The 19,138-nt window shown below is 48.1% G+C and overlaps 1 protein-coding gene across 1 annotated transcript in view; it reads left to right on the top strand.

Moving 5' to 3' along the window:
• Nucleotides 1-19,138, top strand: part of ACADSB (acyl-CoA dehydrogenase short/branched chain) — a 36,937-nt gene that overhangs the window by 6,407 nt on the left and 11,392 nt on the right. Inside the window, exons 3-5 of the mRNA XM_040435272.1 lie at nucleotides 2,836-2,936; nucleotides 10,594-10,800; nucleotides 11,970-12,140. Coding sequence (XP_040291206.1) covers nucleotides 2,836-2,936; nucleotides 10,594-10,800; nucleotides 11,970-12,140 — 479 coding nt within the window. The remainder of the gene's footprint in view (nucleotides 1-2,835; nucleotides 2,937-10,593; nucleotides 10,801-11,969; nucleotides 12,141-19,138) is intronic.

Raw genomic sequence — 19,138 nt, 5'->3', positions numbered from 1 at the left:
CGGCTGATGCTTTTGTTGCAGCAGTGATAAGATTAAGGGACAGGATCAGAGAAGTGACAGATGACACAGAGTTTAGATTACAGGTTGAATTAACCCTTTAGGATCAAATTGGCTTCTCAGGAGATATATATGTTAAAGGCATCTCATTCAGTATCTATATAACTAAGGGTGGGTTCACATCTCCTTTATGGATTCCGTTAAGTGGGGACTGTGGGGACTATTTTATTATCAGCCAGTGACTGTGTTACTGTAATACTGTTATCAATTCAGCACATAGTTTTCCCTGTGCAGCATTCACATTTCACTTCACTTGGTTCGTTGTACTACTGTCAGTGTCAGACTGTTGTCACTGTGGGTAACAATGCACAACAGACAACAATGCACACCACAGTGACAGCTCCTGAGTCCTCCTGTCCGGCGTCAGCCTCAGCTTCTCTTCACTATCACTATAATCAATCACTCTTCCTGATCCGGACTCACTCATTAGAGAGCTGAAGAGCCGACTGAGTCAGCAGCAGCAAGTGAATCGAATGGATAGCATCTGCGCATGCGCACCGGCACCTAGAGTCTTCGGTTCACTTGCGAGTCAGCTCAGCAGTCAGTGACTCAGCAAGTGAACCGAAGATCCGATTTATGAACCGATTCATCTGAAAGATCCGAACTTCCCATCACTATTGTACACAGCGCAGCGTGCAGGAGGGATAACCGCGGGCGCACTGAGGTCATATCCGGCGGGCCGCGGCCTTACAGGAACAGCACCAGCTGCTCTGACGTCCTGCCGCCGGATATACGTCACAGGATAGATATGACCTCAGTGCGCCCGCGGTTATCCCTCCTGCACGCTGCGCTGTGTACAACCTGCTCAGCAGTTTCGACCAGCACACGGCCCACAGCGTTCAGCCACACCAGCCCGCGAGACAGCAGGAGCTTCTGGAGCAGGGCAGGTATCAGATAAACTCATCCAGTTGGAAGGGAGGGCAATCATAGTGCTGTTCTGATTTATGGACACAGCTCTCAGCATGCTTAGCCAGCCTTCTATCTGGCTGTTTCTGAGCCTGTGGACTGTGACTCTCAAGAAGCACAGCCAGATAGAAGGCTGGCTAAGCATGCTGAGAGCTGTGTCCATAAATCATAACAGCACTATGAGAATTACTGACTGGCTAAGCGTGCTGAGAGCTCAGTCTAAATAACATAACACATAAAGAAATTACTGTTTCTAGCTGCTAGTCCACAGTCCACAGCAGCTAGAAACAGTAATTTCTTTAAAGGGATTCTGTCACCAGGTTTGACCCATGTCAGCTAAAAATATGCTGATGTTCAGGGCGTCTTCACGATTCCTAATGTGGGCTTATAAATGTCAGCGCCGCCTTTCCGGACTTCTGCTCCGCCTCCTAATCCTCTGTGCCGCCTCTCGCTCTCCCTCCCTCCTCCCGCTGTAAGATCTTGCGCACAGGGCTGTGCCTGATGCGCCCGTGCGGACTTCTCCATTTGGCTTCTTACAGCGAAGTGCGCATGCGCCGGCACTTCGCTCAACCCCTGTATGCGCGAGATCTTACAGCAGGAGGAGGGGGGAGGAAGGGAGAGCGAGAGGCGGCACAGAGGATTAGGAGGCGGCGCAGAAGTCCGGAAAGGCGGCGCTGGGCACGAACGGCGGCGGGTGCGGCCGACACCTTGCATTCATTAACATCCCCTTGGGCACCTTATTTGTTTGACTGACAGGTTAGTAATAGCTGTTTTTTAGCTAAATAAGCCCACAGATGACATTTATAAGCCCACATTAGGAATCGTGCAGACGCCCTGAACATCAGCATATTTTTAGCTGACGGGTGAAACCTGGTGACAGAATCCCTTTAATGTGTTATGTTATTTAGACACAGCTCTCAGCATGCTTAGCCAGCCTTCTATCTGACTGGCTAAGCATGCTGAGTGCTGTGTCCAGAAATCATAACACAGCTCTATGAAAATTACTGTTTCTAGCTGCTGTTGTCCACAGTCCATAGCAGCTAGAAAACAGTAATCTTCATAGTCATGTTAAATGATCACTATAGTGTCAGGAAAACAAAGCGGTTTTCCTGACACTATAGTGCCCTGAGGGTGCCCCACCCTCAGGGTCCCCCTCCCGTGGTCCCCCTCCATGTTGCCAAGATAGACGCCAAATGAAGGGGTAGTTGCAGGAACAAAATACTTTAATGGTATCGATAAAATATATATGTAATTAAGACACTGAGTGCAGTTCCATAAAAAGGCCCAGCAAAATCCTCAGCACCAGGCCCATGATGCTCTTAATCCGGCCCTGCTTGCGTTCCCCATGTCATAACCGATCTGTAGGATCTATTCCTATGACTCTCTGTTGTGCCGTTCCTCTATTATTCCTTCTTGGGATTGTGTCCTTGCACTGATTGGTAACATCCAAATGGTGCAGAAATCATTCATAACCTCCAGCAGGAATAATAAAGGAATGGAACAACATAGAGTCCTAAGTACAGACGCTCCGCAATTGGTCTTACATGGGGGATGCAAGTAGGTACTAAAACGGACACGTCAGTAGAGGCGACCGATCCTCTTTATAAGTCTAAAGTGCATTATGAAATATCACTACACAAGCATTTTTGTAGCCAATATTTACTTTGTGTTTCAGCATTAAAAAAAAAACCCTCCAAACTAGATGCCATTTCTTAGAAGCAGAAGAAAATATGTCAAAAAATGCATACGCCATATTTATCACGAGGCGTGTGTTTTTTGTTTTGTTTTAATAAATGAGGTGCAATTTTCGCCGTGATAAGTTTTGTGCTTGGTATAGTCTATTGTCTTTATGCTGTATTTCTTTCTTCTCAGTACGAAAATTTGCCCAGGACCGGATCGCCCCACTTGTGAAAACCATGGATGCCAATTCAAAAATGGACAATTCAGTCATTCAGGGATTATTTGAGCTTGGGGTTAGTATTTTTAATGTTGGCTGAAAGTTTACTGTCTACAACCATAGCTAACAGAGTACAGACTGTAGTTTATTCAGTGTCCGGTTTTTGCAGTTTTTTGCTTTTTCCTTTGTTACATATAGTTAGATATGGTTAATACGGTTGAAAAAAGACATACGTCCATCAACCAAGGGATAGGTGGGGATGCGAATCCCAGAAGGAATTGAGACTCGGATTTCTACACGTTTTCATAATCATTAATGTTGTTTACCTTTTAAGAATTCATCTAAACCCTTTTTGAAACCGTCCACTGTTCCTGCAGTGACCACGTCCTGAGGACGTCTATTCCACAGATTCACCGTTCTTACAGTAAAGAAGCTTTGACGCTTCCGGAGACTGAACTTTATCTTCTCCAGTCGGAGGCAGTGCCCCCTTGTCTGTTGAGCACATTTTACATGGAACAGTTTTTCGCAGTATTTTTTGTATGGCCCATTTATATATTTGTATAGGTTAATTTTCCAGCTGCATTGCAACCTTTCTATGTACTGGTGCTTAGAACTGGACTGCATATTCCAGCTGAGGAGATCGTCAACAAGTAGCTTAGCTGTAGTTGAGAGGTCTACCTGCAGTGGTGGTCAGGGACACATGGGGGGGCATTTATTAAGGGACTTGCAACTAGTTTATTCTCTTTCTTAACTGGCTTTGCAACAATGTTTAGTTGCACAGCCGATTTCACTTTGTGTTTGGCAGCTGGGCAGGACAGGGGGCGTCGGGGCCGGTGTTCTGCCAGATTCCTATACCTTGGCAGAATGCTATACCTGGAAGTGATGCGGCCGCACTGGAATCTGCTGGAGGAGGGTGTGTGGATCTGCGCAAGCGCAGATCCACTGGATTCGTAAAAATAATTGCACCGGCGCGGGAGAAGCACCTACTTCATTTGCATGCACTCAGCTCTGCTATGTGCTGAGGCTGAACTGCTCCAGATGGTGTGCCCGCGCGTGCGCACTCGGGTAGGGAGATCTAATGGAACATTTTGCACTGAGTGCGCACTCACGGTCCCTGAGTGCGCACGCGCGGTGTACGGTTTTGCGCAAGCAAATTAAGTAGGTGCTTCTCCCGCGGCGGTGCAATTATTTTTACGAATCCAGTGGATCTGCGCTTGAGTCTTAGTAAATGTGCCCCATAGAATGAGCTTTAGGGTGCGGCTGCACGGCCATCTTGGGTGCGAACATGTCGTGTCCAAGCATGGTGGTGTGTGGCAGGGCTGCCATAGGACTGAATGGGGTTGCAGTGCGACTCGCATAATTGCTGCGACCGCGACACACATAAAGTCCAGCAGTGTTTGGTCATTCATCAGGTGATCGCCGGCGCCTTTCACACAGGACAATTATCAGGAGCGAGCGTTTATACAAATGTTCCTCCCTGATAATCTGCCTGATTAGTGCTCTGTGTAAAAGGACCTTTAGATGGGGAAGTTATCGTAAACTAGTGTTCGTATGAATCCAATAATCGCTCGGATCCTTGCCTGGTGTAAAAGAGCCTTTAGCCCAGCAGTGAGAATGGTACAGATGGAAATGACCATCACGTCCTGGTTTATAAGAATGGTGGTTAGACAATGTGTGCAGTGTAACAGGGCCTTCTCTGTCTTCCTCTGATTGGGATTTACGGCCTGTATTAAAACCCCGAAGGCCTCTTCCGTATGAGCGATACGGGTTGTGTCAGGATTTGTTCCGGGAAAGACTGATGGTTTTGCTCCCAAAGTCAATTAGTTTTTTCTGCGATGGTGTTCAGCGTGTGCATTTTTTTCTGTCCGGATTGTATCCGGATTGCACATGTTTTTCTAAGAGAAGCTGAAGAATAACAATCTACATCTCCCAGCAACCATCAGTGAAAAACGTATTGCATCCGGATGCGTTGCGTTTTTCACACAAGCCCTATTCACACGGAGCCAGAACTGCATGAATAACGCACAATATATAAGATGCTGCAATTTTTCCTGAACGTGCTCAGTAGTGTTGAGCGAAGCGAGCTTCAGATGCTTCATCCGAAGTCGCTTCGTTCAAAACTTCAGAATAATACTGTACGGAGATTCGTCTCCGTACAGTATTAGAATGTATGGGCTCCGATGAGCCGAAGTTAGTTATTCACGAGGTCGTGCGTGACTTCGTTGAATAAAGTGGAAAAAACACTTTAAAACTTGAAGCCAAACTGGGCTTCCGTTCTGACTAGTACCTCAGGACTAAAGCAGAGTTCGGTTCTGAGGTACCAGTGGTTTTTCCACTTTAAAAATAAACTACCAAAGTTATTCAGTCACGAGCGATTTCGCGAATAACTAACTTCGGCTCATCAGAGCCCGTACATTCTAATACTGTACAGAGACGAATCTTCTTACAGTATTAGGCTCCATTCACACGTCCGTGGTGTGTTGCGGACCCGCAACACACCCGCCCGGCACCCCTATAGAAATGCCTATTCTTGTCCGCAAGCTGCGGACAAGAATAGGACATGTTCTATCTTTTGCGGAGCTGCGGACCCGAAGATCGGGGCCGCGCTCCGCAAATGCGGATGCTGACAGCACACTGTGTGCTGTCCGCAACCATTCCGTCCCCATAGAAAATGAATGGGTCTGCACCCGTTCCCGCAAAATTGCGGACCCATTTGCGGACGTGTGAATGGAGCCTTATTCTGAAGTTTTGAATGAACCGACTTTATATGAAGCATCTGAAGCTCGCTTCGCTCAACACTAGTGCTCAGTTTAAAGGGAACCTGTCACCTGGATTTTGGGTATAGAGCTGAGGACATGGGTTGCTAGATCGCCGCTAGCACATCCGCAATACCCAGTCCCCATAGCTCTGTGTGCTTTTATTGTGTAAAAAAATAACTATTTGATACATATGCAAATTACCCTGAGATTAGTCCTGTCCCTGACTCATCTCACATACAGGACTCATCTCAGGTTAATTTGCATATGTATCAAATCATTATTTTTTTTTTTACACAATAAAAGCACAGAGAGCTATGGGGACTGGGTATTGTGGATGTGCTAGCGGCAATCTAGCAACCCATGTCCTCAGCTCTATACACAAAATCCCGGTGACAGGTTCTCTTTAAATCTTCAACTGCCACCAGCTGTATGTTCTGTTAGAAGCTGTGGCAGTTACAGGGAGAGAGGTGCAGCAGAAAGGACACGCCCCTGGGTCGTGATGGGGAGAGAGCTGCAGCAGAAAGGACACGCCCCCTGAGCTGCTAGGCTGAAGAAAATCTAGCACAGCAATTGGAGTAACGAGAAAGTGGAGATCTCTGGATCCATGTGAGGTACAGGGCTGGTTCTAGCTTGGTGAGAAAGAGATTGTCATGTACTGTATGATGTCTGATTTTAATTTTTTACAGCAATCATTGCAAAACCGCTTGCCGCACATGTAACGCCGAAAGGCGTCATTGCGGCGGCTCTCCCAGGCTACGCTAACGCCGATTGGCGTCATCTCGCGTGAGCCGAGATTTCCTGTGAACACGCGCACACAGGCGCGCGCGTTCACAGGAACGGATGGTAAGCGAGTGGATCTCCAGCCTGCCAGCAGCGATCGTTCGCTGGCAGGCTGGAGATGTGATTTTTTTAACCCCTAACAGGTATATTAGACGCTGTTTTGATAACAGCGTCTAATATACCTGGTCCTCTGGTGGTCCCCTTTGTTTGGATCGACCACCAGAGGACACAGGTAGCTCAGTAATATGTAGCACCAAGCACCACTACACTACACCCCCCCCCTGTCACTTATTAACCCCTGATCACCCCAGATCACCCCATATAGACTCCCTGATCACCCCCCTGTCATTAATCACCCCCCTGTCATTGATCACCCCCTTGTAAGGCTCCATTCAGACGTCCGTATGATTTTTACGGATCCACTGATCTATGGATCGGATCTGGAAAACACATACGGACTTCTGAATGGAGCCTTACAGGGGGGTGATCACCCCATATAGACTCCCTGATCACCCCCCTGTCATTGATCACCCCCCTGTAAGGCTCCATTCAGACGTCCGTATGATTTTTACGGATCCACTGATACATGGATCGGATCCGCAAAACACATACGGACGTCTGAATGGAGCCTGACAGGGGGGTGATCACCCCATATAGACTCCCTGGTCACCCCCCTGTCATTGATCACCCCCTGTCATTGATCACCCCCCTGTCATTGATCACCCCCCTGTCATTTATCACCCCCCTGTAAGGCTCCATTCAGATGTCCGTATGTGTTTTGCGGATCCGATCCATGTATCCGTGGATCCGTAAAAAACATACGGACGTCTGAATGGAGCCTTACAGGGGGGTGATCAATGACAGGGGGGTGATCACCCCATATAGACTCCCTGATCACCCCCCTGTAAGGCTCCATTCAGACATTTTTTTGGCCCAAGTTAGCGGAAATTTTTTATTTTATTTTTTTCTTACAAAGTCTCATATTCCACTAACTTGTGTCAAAAAATAAAATCTCACATGAAGTCACCATACCCCTCACGGAATCCAAATGCGTAAATTTTTTTTAGACATTTATTTTCCAGACTTCTTCTCACGCTTTAGGGCCCCTAAAATGGCAGGGCAGTATAAATACCCCACATGTGACCCCATTTCGGAAAGAAGACACCCCCAGGTATTCCGTGAGGGGCATATTGAGTCCATGAAAGATTGAAATTTTTGTCCCAAGTTAGCGGAAAGGCAGACTTTGTGAGAAAAAAAAAAACAATTTCCGCTAACTTGTGGCAAAAAAAAAAAATTTCCATGAACTCGCCATGCCCCTCATTGAATACCTTGGGGTGTCTTCTTTCCAAAATGGGGTCACATGTGGGGTATTTATACTGCCCTGGCATTTTAGGGGCCCTAAAGCGTGAGAAGAAGTCTGGGATCCAAATGTCTAAAAATGCCCTCCTAAAAGGAATGTGGGCCCCTTTGCGCATCTAGGCTGCAAAAAAGTGTCACACATCTGGTATCGCCGTACTCAGGAGAAGTTGGGGAATGTGTTTTGGGGTGTCATTTTACAGATACCCATGCTGGGTGAGAGAAATATCTCGGTCAAATGCCAACTTTGTATAAAAAAAATGGGAAAAGTTGTCTTTTGCCGAGATATTTATCTCACCCAGCATGGGTATATGTAAAATGACACCCCAAAACACATTGCCCAGCTTCTCCTGAGTACGGCGATACCAGATGTGTGACACTTTTTTGCAGCCTAGGTGGGCAAAGGGGCCCACATTCCAAAGAGCACCTTTCGGATTTCACCGGCCATTTTTTACAGATTTTGATTTCAAACTACTTCTCACGCATTCGGGCCCCTAAAATTCCAGAGCAGTATAACTACCCCGCAAGTGACCCCATTTTGGAAAGAAGACACCCCCAGGTATTTCGTGATGGGCATAGTGAGTTCATGGAAGTTTTTATTTTTTGTCACAAGTTAGTGGAATATGAGACTTTGTAAGAAAAAAAAAAAATCATAATTTTCCGCTAACTTGTGACAAAAAATTAAAAATTCTAGGAACTCGCCATGCCCCTCACGGAATACCTTGGGGTGTCTTCTTTCCAAAATGGGGTCACTTGTAGGGTAGTTATACTGCCCTGGCATTCTAGGGGCCCAAATGCGTGCGAAGTAGTTTGAAATCAAAATGTGTAAAAAATGGCCGGTAAAATCCTAAAGGTGCTCTTTGGAATGTGGGCCCCTTTGCCCACCTAGGCTGCAAAAAAGTGTCACACATGTGGTATCTCCGTACTCAGGAGAAGGTGGGGAATGTGTTTTGGGGTGTCATTTTACATATACCCATGCTGGGTGAGATAAATATCTTGGTCAAATGCCAACTTTGTATAAAAAAATGGGAAAATTTGTCTTTTGCCGAGATATTTCTCTCACCCAGCATGGGTATATGTAAAAAGACACCCCAAAACACATTGCCCAACTTCTCCTGAGTACAGCGATACCAGATGTGTGACACTTTTTTGCAGCCTAGGTGGGCAAAGGGGCCCACATTCCAAAGAGCACCTTTAGGATTTCACCGGCCATTTTTTACAGATTTTGATTTCAAACTACTTACCACACATAAGGGCCCCTAGAATGCCAGGGCAGTATAACTACCCCACAAGTGACCCCATTTTGGAAAGAAGACACCCCAAGGTATTTCGTGATGTGCATAGCGAGTTCATAGAATTTTTTATTTTTTGTCACAAGTTAGTGGAATATGAGACTTTGTAAGAAAAATAAATAAATAAAAAAATCATCATTTTCCGCTAACTTGTGACAAAAAATAAAAAGTTCTATGAACTCACTATGCCCATCAGAGAATACCTTAGGGTGTCTACTTTCCGAAATGGGGTCATTTGTGGGGTGTTTGTACTGTCTGGCCATTGTAGAACCTCAGGAAACATGACGGTGCTCAGAAAGTCAGAGCTGCTCCAAAAAGCGGAAATTCACATATTTGTACCATAGTTTGCAAACGCTATAGCTTTTACCCAAACCATTTTTTTTTTACCCAAACATTTTTTTTTATCAAAGACATGTAGAACAATAAATTTAGAGAAAATTTTTTAGATGGGTGTCGTTTTTTTTTTGCCAAATTTTACAACTGAAAGTGACAAATGTAATTTTTTTGCAAAAAAATCGGTAAATTTCGATTAATAACAAAAAAAGTAAAAATGTCAGCAGCAATGAAATACCACCAAATGAAAGCTCTATTAGTGAGAAGAAAAGGAGGTAAAATTCATTTGGGTGGTAAGTTGCATGACCGAGCAATAAACCGCTAAAGTTGTGGAGTGCCGATTTGTAAAAAAGGGCCTGGTCTTTAGGGGGGTATAAACCTGTGGTCCTTAAGTGGTTAAAGAGAACCTCCCCTACACACACACAGCCCCCTAGTCCTAATAGGGCTCTCCATGTTTTCTTCATTCATACCCTTCCTATGGCCCAATGTTATGTTGTTCATTTCAAAAAACCTTTATAACTTATATATAGTGTTGGGCGAACTTTGTTCTGCGTCCAAAGTTTGGGTTCAGGTTATCGAAGAATCCCGTTATGGATTCCAAATTCCGTTATGGTCCGTGGTAGCAGAATCCATAACTGGATTCTTCGATAACCCAAATTTGGACGCAGAACTTAAAACACAAGTTCGCTCAACACTACTTCTATGTAAATGAGCTGATAGAAGTGGAGGGGATGGGGAGCTAGCCACTCAAGTCAAGCTCTCCCCCTAATCCAGCCTCTCTGGCTTGACTGATGTCCGAGAGCGTTGGGAACGTCAGTACAAGCCTGTACAAAATGTTGTGCCATTAGACGACATTTCTCTTCAACTTTGGCGAATGCTCCAGAGCTGTACAGCGCATGCAGCAGAGTTAAGACTAATGCAGCATAATGGCGCCTGTGCAACATTCTGTATGGGACTGCGCTGTTGTTCCCACTGCTCTGGAACGTCAGTCAAGCCTGAGAGGCTGGATTAGGGGCACGGAGGGCCGGACTTGGGCAGCTACCTCTCCACCCTCTTCACATGAATCAGCTCATTTACCTAGACATAACGATGGACCATAAGAAGGAGACCACATGGAGAGCTCTGTCAGGTACTGGCGGCTGTCACTTTTACTCTAATTTTATTATCTCTTTAATAATCTGTTGATGTTAACTCTTTCCCTCTCGTTTTTCAGCTGATGGGTATAGATGTGGACCCCAAGTATGGCGGCACAGGAGCATCTTTTTTCTCCTCCATTCTTGTGATTGAAGAGTTGGCCAAGGTGGACCCATCTGTGTCAGTTTTCTGTGACATTCAGAACACCCTCATCACCTCTTTGTTCGAGCAGCTAGGTACAGAGGAACAGAAAGAGACTTACCTGCCCAGGCTTTGCAAAGACTTGGTGAGAAATGGTTAACTGTTGGCTAAGGTCGGCCATAGATTTGAGGTGGGAGAAAATGACTATAGCCTTGTAAGCATAGACAACCATACCCAACGGCAGATGCAAACCTAAAGCTCCGCCGTAGAGGTTCTTTTTATGCTTTTCAACCAGCTGTAAATCAATTTGACCAATTTCTGGTCTAAAAATCCACCATGGCAGATCATGGTAATAATCGGAATCGTGCATTTCAGCCAATAATAATCATGTCATGTCTGTAGCCAGCTTTTGACCACAGCATGTTCCTTGGTAGAGGGTCTAAATTGTGTTACATGTTTCTTCACGTTAGACGGTGCGTACACAGCATTCCAGCTTATCATCAGCGGTCCTGGTACCCTGGCGGTCAGCAGTTTGAAGAAGCCGCGGCACTCGGGCGATTGTTGTGGTCTCTTATTCAGCCTGTGACCTCAAGCCCATCGGCTTTTTTGCACCTCTGTTTCATTCAAGTGGATTGGATTGTGCTGCAATACCAAACACAGTCGCTATTCAGTGTATGGTACTGTGCTTTAGTATAGTATGCAATTTTGCAAGCACTGCGCCCTCTTCAAACAGCTGATTGCTGCCAGAATTGCACAGCTGGGCTATTCTGAGGGTAGGCCATCAATATAAAAATCTTGGAATACCCCTTTAACTCCATTTTACGTGGACTAATTGACTAATAGCTTTTGGATTTTAGCACCACCAAATGTTTGCCATGCTGAAGGATTAAAGGCTATGACTATCTGCCTCTCCCACCCAGCGGTCGGATTTGTATGAGAATAGAAAACCTAGCGCCTAACGTCTAGGAACAGCACCACACTTGTCCATGGTTGTGTGTAGTATTATAGCTTAGACCAGGGATGCCCAACCTGCAGCCCTCCAGCTGTTGTAAAACTACAACTCTCACCATGCCCTGCTGTAGGTTGTCTGGGCATTCTGGGAGTTGTAGTTTCGCAACAGCTGGAGGGCCGCAGGTTGAGCATCCCTGGCTTAGACCCATACACTTGAATGGAGCTGTGCTGCAATACCAGACACTGCCCATGGGCTGGGGGGGGTAGCGCTGTTTCTACACATTAATAGCCATGTTTTCTATCCACATACACGCAGGATTGACTTATTGCCCTTTTTAGCTAACTCTCGTTCCTTCTGTGCAGGTGGGCAGTTTCTGTCTGTCGGAGGCTGGTTCTGGCAGCGATGCTTTCTCCCTGAAAACCACAGCTCAGAGGCACAAGGATTATTACCTGATCAACGGCTCCAAGATGTGGATCAGTAACTCGGAGCAGGCCGGAGTCTTCCTTGTGATGGCAAATGCTGACGTGTCAGCTGTAAGTTCCTTTTCCTGTGATGAGTACATCTTCTTCTCCCTTTCTAGGTTGTTAATTTCTTTAATTATTTAAGGCTTTTCATAAAGAGTTTTTTATGTTTTTCTGCTTTTACTGGGAACAATGGGGGGGGGGGCATTTAGAAATATTTTTACATCACTTTTGTGGTGTAAATAGATCGCACATTTTTGTCGCGCTCCTGTTGTGCTGTACGATTTGCCACTTCTTCCTGGTCCCATCACTTTTCCAAAGTGAAGCGAAAATGGGGTTGGGGGTGTGGGCAAGGAAGCGGACTGGCCAGGAGGCCCGGCTCATTTATCATTTCTCGTGCATGGCATTGGGGGACACAGCACCATGGGTATATGTCCAACTACCACTAGGGGGCGACACTAGACATAAAAAGTGTTGGCTCCTCCCCGTTGGGCTATACCCTCTCCACAGACACTAGGCAGCTCAGTTTTGTTCTAGTGTCCGTAGGAGGCAGACCTGACCTGCTTTTTTGTGCAGGTCATCCTGCTACTTTTTCATTTTATTTTTTCTTTAATCATTTTTTCTTTCTCTGCAGGTTTCGGCCTGCGGCAGGGGTGGCTCCATCGTGTTCCACTTTAGTTGCCCCCCTGCGGGCGCGTACTCAGGTACCTGGCAGCCACCCAGTCCCCAAATCTGCTTCCGCAGTGGAATTCCGGTAGTCCCACGGTTCCCGTGTTGAGTCCGCCGAGGGGGTGGTTACTGCTGCGCCTGAAGACGTCTGAGGGTGAGTATGTTAGATTAGGGATCCCACCCTACCGGGCCTGGGTGCGTTCCCTCCTCTCCCCCCTTCCCCCATATTTGATACAGCTCCATTGCTGTTTGGGAGCCTTGCCTCTGATAAGTGCCTTACCTCTGATACAGCAGGTTGTAGGTTCAGGCCCCAACAGTCACTTTTAACTCTCTGCTGTATCCTGGCCCCAGAAGCCCCCTGGCCTTCCGTTTTTCTCTCTCTGGGGGTCGCTTCTTCTGTTCTCCCCCCCCACCTGGCCCCCGTTCGTCGCGGCTTCTCTGGGGCACTATCGCGATCTCGGCCGTTTTTCGGGCCGCGCTCCACTAATTTAGTCCCCGGCTTTTCGGGCCTACTAGGCCGCAACTTCCCGCCCACTTTCTGACCTTCCCGGGCTTACTCTATCACCTCCCCTCCGTGGGGGGAGCCTGGGAGGGGCCTCTCCTGCCTGCCAGTCCAGCCCCAGGTTCCTTCTCTCTCTCTGAGGGACATTTCTTCCTCCGGCTGTCGGCTCCTGCACTCTGCGGTCGCCATCTTATGGTCTCCAGCTTGGGGTGCGCTGCACAGTTACTGGGGTCTGGTAGGCAGCCTCTGGCTGAATTTCTCCACAGGCTCTTTTCCTTCCCTCCCCTCTCTTTTGCTGCATTCTCCTGCAGCCCTTCCACTGCTCTATAGCTGCTGCAGCACCTCTTGGGGGACGTGACATCCGGGGTCAGATAGGACAGCCCTGCTGCTCTATGGGGCCTCCTCTCCCAGCCTCCCTATCGGATCGCCATGTATTTACGTGCGTCCGTTGTCTTCAGAGGTTTCCACGTGGTCGCCTTGTCCCCCCTCCCACCCTTTTGTGTGTAGGTCCCCCCTGAGTGGGCTTCCTCCATGTCGTTCCATGGGAACCTTGCCTGACTCGCCCAATCCCTGGCGGAGTCACTGGAGCGCTACCTACAAATTGCGGTCTCCTTCCCCCCCCTGAGCCACGCTCAGATACAGGGTCACGCCAGGAGTAGCCCATGGACCAACCTCGGGCGGTCTCAACTAGCTTCCACCCCTCCTCGGCATCCTCTGGTCCCCCAGGACAGGCCGGAGGCTGGTGACGAAGCCTTCTCTGTCAGTTGCCTCTGGGGACACCTCTGCACCGATTCCCTCGGAACAGAGCATCAGGCGGTCTTCCACTGTGCAGAATCCCTCTGCGTGGTCAAGTCAAACGTGCATGGTGGTACCTACCCTACCAGGTTTGGTGCCCCTCTAGTGGACTTTCAGATGGCGCCCTCCTGCCTGCACAGGTAAGGCAGCCGTCACCGTGCTTAGCAACTGGGACACCTACGCGGTGTCTCTGGTATGTACGCCCTCGTAGGCTGTGCACGACAGACCTTCCTGGTTCCCCTATCCAGGGGCTATGTTCTAGGCAAGCTGATCTTTCAGGCAAACGCCACTTGTAGGGTTGGCTCCCCTTCTCGGCCTCTAAAGGTTCTTTTGTAGTGCCTGTACCAGAGAATACAGGCCGGCTTCTATGCCGTGGCAATTACATCTGTCTGTTTCCAGCTGCCTTGTTACTTTCGCAGGTAGAGTTCCTGCTGACTGGTTAGATGTTCCATGCGGCACTATTTCCCCCTACCGGGCGAAATACACAGGCCGCCTTCAATTGCCGTAGCAATTGCACCTGTCTGTTTCCAGCCACCTTGCTCCCTTCATGGGTAGAGTCCCTACACCATCTCCTGATGCTGTATCCAATATCCCTGGCGGGCTCTATTGTGTTCCGTGCGGCACTATTTCTCCCTTCTCGGCGAGATTTAGAGGCCACTCTCAATTGCTGTGCAATTGCCTCTGTTTGGTTCTAGTGGGCACCAGGCTGCCACCTTGTGCCCTTCATTTTTATTTAACTTCTCTATCTCCAGGAGCTGTTGCCGTTTCTCCTGTCTGGCCTTATGGTGTTCCTTGCGGCACTATTTCTCCCTTACTGGACGAGATATTGAGGCCACTTTGTAGTGCCGTTGCCACTGCAACCTCATCTAGAGTGCACCAAACAGCCATCTTACTCCCTTCTTAGGTGAGTTCCTGCACCGTCTCTGATGCTGCAGCCGTTACACCTGTCGGGCTCTATGGTGTGCCATGCGGCCCTATTTCCCTCTTTTTAGGTGAAATAGAGGGCATTCTTCAGTTGCCATTGCACTTACCTAGTTGTGGTGTGCACCTGTCGTTCCTTGTGGTACCGTGCGGCCCTATTTTTCCCGAGCAAAATATAGGTGCCATAGCTAACGTGGCAGCCGTTGCACTTCTCTGGTCCTAGGGTGCTCCATGTGGCCACATCGCTCTAATCTTAGACCTAGTACCTCTGCCATCTCCAGATTCTGTACCCGTTGCACCTCTCTGGTCGTATCTCTGCACTACACAGCCTCATTTCTACCTTACAGGTTGAGGACCTGTACCCTCCAAATGCGGTCGCATTCCTGGATGCTGTGGCTATGTTTCCACCCTCCTTAGTGTGCAACATGCAGCCACTTTACCTCGGTTTTGGGTGTGTATTTTTAGTCCCCACGTGCTGGGCCCTATGGTGCAATCTGTGGCCCATACAGTTTCTGTATTACTGGGTGCTTCCTTCCCCGGGCTCTAATCTGTGCTGCGGATGTTGGTTACTTCCCTTTTCGGCCATCCTGGTTCAGCACGAACATGGTAGCCATATCTGGCAGGGGTGGGCCAGCCCAACCTCCTCCTTGTCGGTCTATTACTGCTTCTGGTGTACCCAGTATATGACTGATCTGTTCTGATCTGGTGGGTGGTCCACATACAACCACGCTCCCTACACCATGGCCTGGTGGTTGTTGGTTTTTGTGCTCTGGTTGCTATTGCCATCCCTATCAAATACTACTTTTGGCTGCACTCCTTTAAGCACCGCGTTGTTTTCTATTACAGGGCGGACCATTCCTGGTGGAGTACAGTGATCTCCACTGGATCTTCTCCTTGTTGGGATACGTAGCTTGCTGAGCACCGGCCGCTGCAGCAGTTTTCGACCATCACTGGATGTCCTCCGCCACACGGAATCCTCCTGGGGTCAGCGACATATCCTCGCTGGACGTCCTCCCTGATGAGTCAGGGACAGAACCACTGAGCGTCACACACCTGCCTTGTAGGTGAATTTTCTGCTGATTGCTCTGACATAGGACAGGGTTCCGTAGTTCCTTCTGGGTCCGGATGTTCCCTTATATTCTCTGCTTAGTTGAACTATCTAACAGAGGGCAGTCCTTTGGGACCTTGCTATTGTCTGCGCCCATCCGGTACTCTCTCCCCCTGGGAGCCTTCTGTATGTCGGTCGCAGCTGGTTTCTACATTTCGTGTAGTCACTCCCGCTTCTTTTATAGCGACTTCACCATTCCTTATGCATATGGGCGTCTGTTGTTTTAGTGGTACAACCCAAGCCGCTGTATTTGCCCTCCCCGGGACAATGTATGCTGATTGCTAGCCACTATTCTTTGAATGGCTAGTTGTCCATGGCCAATTCCTTCCCATAGGGTGGTTCTTTTCATTTTTTCTTGGATATTCTGGTTTTTGTTGTCCTCTGATGGTTCGGTTCCTTGTGAGCCCATTGCGGGTACTCCTTTCTGGAGTCCCTGTCCCCGTTCATTTGACCACACAGATTCTGTAGGATTATCGTTGTTGGGAGGGGCCTGGGTTGATTGTTCCCCTTGCGGGTTCCAATAGCCTTTTGGACCTCATGGGGTTCATGTCTGTCTTCCCATCCTCCCACTTCAAGTACCTGGTGTTGAGTGGTTTAGTGCTACGGTTTGCATTTCCACCTTATGGTCTCCTTCGGGAGGGACTTCCTCCTGTTTGTAGAGCCTTCCTCCTTAGACTATTGGGAGTACTTTCCTTCTCCTTCCATGTCTCTCAGTCCAGTGTGTCCCTGCTGAGATTTCCTGGCCCTGCATCTCCCTGATACTTCATTTGGCCGGATATTTTGTTTTCAGAGGCTCGTTCCTCATCTCCTGATTTTGGGATGCAGGTCTTCTCTCATTTTTTTCTTTTTACCTGGCCTTTACTTCCTACCCCCTCCCTTTCCAAGGGTTGGCGGTTTCCCTTAGCGCCTTTGGGGGTTTTCACTTTCCCATTGGACGTTTAACTTCATCACCTGCTTTGCAGTGGGGGGAGTCCTGCTCCCTTCATATGTGAGCCTTGCTATGGCTTCCCTCACTCCAGTGTGCCCCTGCTGAGATTTCCTGGGCTTGCATCTGGTTCCCTTCTTCCCTGATAATTAGTTTCGCCAGAATTTCTCCGGTCTTGTGCTTCTCAGCGATATTTTGTTTTCAGAGGCTCGTTCCTCGTCTCCTGGTTGGGGATGCAGGTCTTGTCTTTTCTCTTTTCCTGGTTTTTACTTTCAACCCCCTCCCCTTCCAGGGGTTGGCGGTTTCCCTTAGCGCCTTTTAGGATTTTTTCCTTTCAATAGGGCGATTTTAATTTTTTCACCTGCTTTGAGGTGAGAGGAGACCTGCTCCACTCACATGTGAGCCTTGCTATAGCTTCACTCTCTCGTTTGGCCTTCAGTGGTTCCAATTTCCCTTGCTCCCCTGGCCCTTCAGGGGTTCTCCTCAGGGTGTCTGTGCTTTCGCCTGAGGCAATTGGGATGTTGGGTAGATCCGATACGCGACGCTGTCCTACTTTCCCTCCAGCCTTCGGCTGAGCTGGGTGTTCCTTTGCCTTCTTTTTGCATTTGGGACCTTCTCCCAGGGATTTGTCCTGGGGTGCTGACAGTCGTCACTGTGGCCTCCTTGGAGTTTCTCCCTTGTTATGAGGCTTCCTGCCTATTCCGTGCTTTTCTCCTGTTGGGTCACATGGTTCTCCCGCACCTGTATGCCCACAGGTGGCATGGTTGTTCTTCCCACCCTCGGGGACTGCTTTGGGACGTCCCATGGTGCTGTGTCCCCCAATGCCATGCACGAGAAAATTGGATTTTTTGTACTCACCGTAAAATCCTTTTCTCGTAGTAGGCATTGGGGGACACAGATCCCTCCCTATGTTGTTTTACTTCAGCTTCTCCGGGCTGGTCTCTTGATCTTTCCCGGTACGGAAGTTGTTGGTTCCTTGCCTTTCTTCTCTCTCCTACTGCTTTTGGTACAAACTGAGCTGCCTAGTGTCTGTGGAGAGGGTATAGCCCAACGGGGAGGAGCCAACACTTTTTATGTCTAGTGTCGCCTCCTAGTGGTAGTTGGACATATACCCATGGTGCTGTGTCCCCCAATGCCTACTACGAGAAAAGGATTTTACGGTGAGTACAAAAAATCCAATTTTAACACTCCAGTTGGCGTGGAAAATGGGTTAAATATACACCAGCAAGAGGGCTCTACATAACTTTGGCGCTTCCTCTGGCAGCGCACAGGGACTTAAGACTGGTGTGGAAAACGCTGGTCTTAATAAATGTCCCCAAATATCTTACATACTAGTGAACAGCAGATATAAATAAAAAAAAGAGAAAAAGGGGAGTATTCCTGTTTTATCTAAGTGGAACTCTGATAACACAGATTTCGTCCAGTCACATGAAGCTATATCTCCCAAAATGTATTCCCATTTGATAATTTCACAGCGCATCACTGCCATATGCCCTGCGGATCGTGTGGGCCGCCCACTTTGCCAGGAACAGCAACACAACTCTATTCAAGTGAATGGTGCTGTGCTGTAGTTCCCTACACAGTAGGTGGCCAGGAGTGTCCCTTTACAGGGAAACACCATAATGGGGCCACTCTGCTTAAAGAGGTTGGGTATTTTGCTCGAACTGTGCTCAAACATTGGGAAAAGGACCTACCAGTTCACCCTGAGTAGAGCTCAGGTCGCAGGGGGAGGATTATTAACCATTCATATCTCAGGCTGTGTAGCAGCTAGAGATATACGCCCATATCTCTAGCTGCCATAGAGCCCAAGATATGAAGGTATTCTCATCTTAATGATCACTGTTAAATCTGTTAATGATTTAACAGTGATCATTTTTCTTAATATATTTAATTAACACATTCCCACCCCTTAGAAGTAAATAAACATATACTTACCTGACTGTTGTCTTCCGTCTCCCCTGGTTTACGGCCACCGCTCTTCTCAGGAATCACGGTGGCCGCGCGTGCGCAGACGACTTCTTCTCTTCTGCCGGCCGCGCGCTGTACTGAACGAGCACGCCGAGGCCGCGCATGCGCTATGGTGATTTCTTTTTGGCCAGTATAATATACTTGCCAGGAAGAAGTCACCAGGGCGCATGCTCGGCCTCGGC

Source organism: Bufo bufo, chromosome 6 (assembly GCF_905171765.1).
Source record: "Bufo bufo chromosome 6, aBufBuf1.1, whole genome shotgun sequence".
In the NCBI taxonomy this organism is placed as follows: Eukaryota; Metazoa; Chordata; class Amphibia; order Anura; family Bufonidae; genus Bufo; species Bufo bufo.
This window is presented reverse-complemented; position numbering and strand designations above follow the sequence as displayed.